This window comes from Eucyclogobius newberryi, unplaced genomic scaffold (assembly GCF_026437365.1).
Source record: "Eucyclogobius newberryi isolate DKJ021-1_F unplaced genomic scaffold, fEucNew1.0.hap1 SCAF_8, whole genome shotgun sequence".
Taxonomy (NCBI): Eukaryota; Metazoa; Chordata; class Actinopteri; order Gobiiformes; family Gobiidae; genus Eucyclogobius; species Eucyclogobius newberryi.
In genome coordinates, this window is record NW_027316500.1 from 33846385 (window position 1) to 33850819 (window position 4435).

Below are 4435 nucleotides of genomic sequence, written 5' to 3' on the forward strand. Positions count from 1 at the left end.
TTTGTCCTGGTTTAGTCTTGGTTTAGTCTTGGTTTAGTCCTGTTTTAGTCCTGGTTTAGTCCTGGTTTAGTCCTGGTTTAGTCCTGGTTTAGACCTGGTTTAGTCTTCGTTTAGACCTGGTTTAGTCCTGGTTTAGTCCTGGTTTAGTCCTGGTTTAGTTCTGGTTTAGTCTTGGTTTAGTCCTGGTTTAGACCTGGTTTAGTCCTGGTTTAGTCCTGGTTTAGTCCTGGTTTAGTCTTGGTTTAGTCTTGGTTTGGTCTTGGTTTAGTCCTGGTTTAGTCCTGGTTTAGTCCTGGTTTAGTCTTGGTTTAGTCCTGGTTTAGTCCTGGTTTAGTCCTGGTTTAGTCCTGGTTTAGTCTTGGTTTAGTCCTGGTTTAGTCCTGGTTTAGTCCTGGTTTAGTCTTGGTTTAGACCTGATTTAGTCCTGGTTTAGTCCTGGTTTAGTCTTGGTTTAGTCCTGGTTTAGTCCTGGTTTAGTCCTGGTTTAGTCCTGGTTTATTCTTGGTTTAGTCCTGGTTTAGTCTTGGTTTAGTCTTGGTTTAGTCCTGGTTTAGTCCTGGTTTAGTCCTGGTTTAGTCTTGGTTTAGTCTTGGTTTAGTCTTAGTTTAGTCCTGGTTTAGTCTTGGTTTAGTCTTGGTTTAGTCCTGGTTTAGTCCTGGTTTAGTCCTGGTTTAGTCTTGGTTTAGTCTTGGTTTAGTCTTAGTTTAGTCCTGGTTTAGTCCTGGTTTAGTCTTGGTTTAGTCTTGGTTTAGTCCTGGTTTAGTCCTGGTTTACTCTTGGTTTGGTCTTGGTTTAGTCCTGGTTTAGTCCTGGTTTAGTCTTGGTTTAGTCTTGGTTTAGTCCTGGTTTAGTCCTGGTTTAGTCCTGGTTTAGTCTTGGTTTAGTCCTGGTTTAGTCCTGGTTTAGTCCTGGTTTAGTCTTGGTTTAGTCCTGGTTTAGTCCTGGTTTAGTCTTGGTTTAGTCCTGGTTTAGTCCTGGTTTAGTCTTGTTTTAGTCTTGGTTTAGTCTTGGTTTGGTCTTGGTTTAGACCTGGTTTAGTCCTGGTTTAGTCCTGGTTTAGTCTTGGTTTAGTCCTGGTTTAGTCCTGGTTTAGTCCTGGTTTAGTCCTGGTTTAGTCTTGGTTTAGTCCTGGTTTAGTCCTGGTTTAGTCTTGGTTTAGTCCTGGTTTAGTCCTGGTTTAGTCTTGGTTTAGTCTTGGTTTAGACCTGGTTTAGTCCTGGTTTAGTCCTGGTTTAGTCTTGGTTTAGTCCTGGTTTTGTCCTGGTTTAGTCCTGGTTTAGTCTTGGTTTAGTCCTGGTTTAGTCTTTGTTTATTCCTGGTTTAGTCTTGGTTTAGTCCTGGTTTAGTCTTGGTTTAGTCCTGGTTTAGTCCTGGTTTAGTCCTGGTTTAGTCTTGGTTTAGACCTGTTTAGTCCTGGTTTAGTCCTGGTTTAGTCTTAGTTTTGTCCTGGTTTAGTCCTGGTTTAGTCCTGGTTTAGTCTTGGTTTAGTCCTGGTTTAGTCCTGGTTTAGTCCTGGTTTAGTCTTGGTTTAGTCTTGGTTTAGTCTTGGTTTGGTCTTGGTTTAGTCTTGGTTTGGTCCTGGTTTAGTCCTGGTTTAGTCTTGGTTTAGTCCTGGTTTAGTCCTGGTTTAGTCTTGGTTTAGTCCTGGTTTAGTCCTGGTTTAGTCCTGGTTTAGTCCTGGTTTTGTTCTGGTTTTGTCCTGGTTTAGTCTTGGTTTAGTCTTGGTTTAGTCCTGTTTTAGTCCTGGTTTAGTCCTGGTTTAGTCCTGGTTTAGTCCTGGTTTAGACCTGGTTTAGTCTTCGTTTAGACCTGGTTTAGTCCTGGTTTAGTCCTGGTTTAGTCCTGGTTTAGTTCTGGTTTAGTCTTGGTTTAGTCCTGGTTTAGACCTGGTTTAGTCCTGGTTTAGTCCTGGTTTAGTCCTGGTTTAGTCTTGGTTTAGTCTTGGTTTGGTCTTGGTTTAGTCCTGGTTTAGTCCTGGTTTAGTCTTGGTTTAGTCCTGGTTTAGTCCTGGTTTAGTCCTGGTTTAGTCCTGGTTTAGTCTTGGTTTAGTCCTGGTTTAGTCCTGGTTTAGTCCTGGTTTAGTCTTGGTTTAGACCTGGTTTAGTCCTGGTTTAGTCCTGGTTTAGTCTTGGTTTAGTCCTGGTTTAGTCCTGGTTTAGTCTTGGTTTAGTCCTGGTTTAGTCCTGGTTTATTCCTGGTTTAGTCCTGGTTTAGTCCTGGTTTAGTCCTGGTTTAGTCTTGGTTTAGTCCTGGTTTAGTCTTGGTTTAGTCTTGGTTTAGTCCTGGTTTAGTCTTGGTTTAGTCCTGGTTTAGTCCTGGTTTAGTCCTGGTTTAGACCTGGTTTAGTCTTGGTTAAGACCTGGTTTAGACCTGGTTTAGTCTTGGTTTAGTCTTGGTTTAGTCCTGGTTTAGTCCTGGTTTATTCCTGGTTTAGTCCTGGTTTAGTCCTGGTTTAGTCCTGGTTTAGTCTTGGTTTAGTCCTGGTTTAGTCCTGGTTTAGTCTTGGTTTAGTCCTGGTTTAGTCTTGGTTTAGTCCTGGTTTAGACCTGGTTTAGTCTTGGTTAAGACCTGGTTTAGTCCTGGTTTAGTCCTGGTTTAGTCCTGGTTTAGACCTGGTTTAGACCTGGTTTAGTCTTGGTTTAGTCTTGGTTTAGTCCTGGTTTAGTCCTGGTTTAGTCCTGTCCTGGTTTAGTCCTGGTTTAGTCTTGGTTTAGTCTTGGTTTAGACCTGGTTTAGTCTTGGTTTAGACCTGGTTTAGTCCTGGTTTAGTCCTGGTTTAGTCCTGGTTTAGTCCTGGTTTAGTCCTGCTTTAGTCTTGGTTTAGTCTTGGTTTAGTCTTGGTTTAGTCCTGGTTTAGTCCTGGTTTAGTCCTGTCCTGGTTTAGTCCTGGTTTAGTCTTGGTTTGGTCTTGGTTTAGTCCTGGTTTAGTCTTGGTTTAGTCCTGGTTTAGCCCTGGTTTAGTCCTGGTTTAGTCCTGGTTTAGTCCTGGTTTAGTCTTGGTTTAGTCCCTGGTTTAGTCCTGGTTTAGTCTTGGTTTAGTCCTGGTTTAGTCTTGGTTTAGTCCTGGTTTAGTCCTGGTTTAGTCCTGGTTTAGACCTGGTTTAGTCTTGGTTTAGTCCTGGTTTAGTCCTGGGTTAGTCCTGGTTTAGTCCTGGTTTAGACCTGGTTTAGACCTGGTTTAGTCTTGGTTTAGTCTTGGTTTAGCCCTGGTTTAGTCCTGGTTTAGTCCTGGTTTAGTCTTGGTTTAGTCTTGGTTTAGTCCTGGTTTAGTCCTGGTTTAGTCTTGGTTTAGTCTTGGTTTAGTCTTGGTTTAGTCTTGGTTTAGTCCTGGTTTAGTCTGGTTTAGTCCTGGTTTAGTCCTGGTTTAGTCCTGGTTTTAGTCCTGGTTTAGTCTTGGTTTAGTCTTGGTTTAGTCCTGGTTTAGTCCTGGTTTAGTCCTGGTTTAGTCTTGGTTTAGTCCTTAGTTTAGTCCTGGTTTAGTCTTGGTTTAGTCTTGGTTTAGTCCTGGTTTAGTCCTGGTTTAGTCCTGGTTTAGTCTTGGTTTAGTCCTGGTTTAGTCTTGGTTTAGTCCTTGGTTTAGTCCTGGTTTAGTCCTGGTTTAGTCCTGGTTTAGTCTTGGTTTAGTCTTGGTTTAGTCTTAGTTTAGTCCTGGTTTAGTCCTGGTTTAGTCTTGGTTTAGTCTTGGTTTAGTCCTGGTTTAGTCCTGGTTTAGTCTTGGTTTGGTCTTGGTTTAGTCCTGGTTTAGTCCTGGTTTAGTCTTGGTTTAGTCTTGGTTTAGTCCTGGTTTAGTCCTGGTTTAGTCCTGGTTTAGTCCTGGTTTAGTCCTGGTTTAGACCTGGTTTAGACCTGGTTTAGTCTTGGTTTAGTCTTGGTTTAGTCCCTGGTTTAGTCCCTGGTTTAGTCCTGTCCTGGTTTAGTCCTGGTTTAGTCTTAGTTTAGTCTTGGTTTAGTCTTGGTTTAGTCTTGGTTTGGTCTTGGTTTAGTCTTGGTTTGGTCCTGGTTTAGTCCTGGTTTAGTCTTGGTTTAGTCCCTGGTTTAGTCCTGGTTTAGTCCTTGGTTTAGTCTTGGTTTAGTCCTGGTTTTAGTCCTGGTTTAGTCCTGGTTTAGTCCTGGTTTAGTCCTGGTTTTGTCCTGGTTTAGTCTTGGTTTTAGTCTTGGTTTAGTCTGTTTTAGTCCTGGTTTAGTCCTGGTTTAGTCCTGGTTTAGTCCTGGTTTAGACCTGGTTTAGTCTTCGTTTAGACCTGGTTTAGTCCTGGTTTAGTCCTGGTTTAGTCCTGGTTTAGTTCTGGTTTAGTCCTTGGTTTTAGTCCTGGTTTAGACCTGGTTTAGTCCTGGTTTAGTCCTGGTTTAGTCCTTGGTTTAGTCTTGGTTTGGTCTTGGTTTAGTCCTGGTTTAGTCCTGGTTTAGTCCCTGGTTTAGTCCTGGTTTAGTCCTG

At 42.3% G+C, this 4435-nt stretch overlaps 1 protein-coding gene across 1 annotated transcript in view; it reads right to left on the reverse strand.

Moving 5' to 3' along the window:
• Nucleotides 1-4426: 4426 nt before the first annotated feature.
• LOC140350826 (opioid growth factor receptor-like protein 1) overlaps nt 4427-4435 on the reverse strand; it is a 21430-nt gene continuing 21421 nt past the window's right edge. The window contains exon 8 of the mRNA XM_072436343.1: nt 4427-4432. Coding sequence (XP_072292444.1) covers nt 4427-4432 — 6 coding nt within the window. The remainder of the gene's footprint in view (nt 4433-4435) is intronic.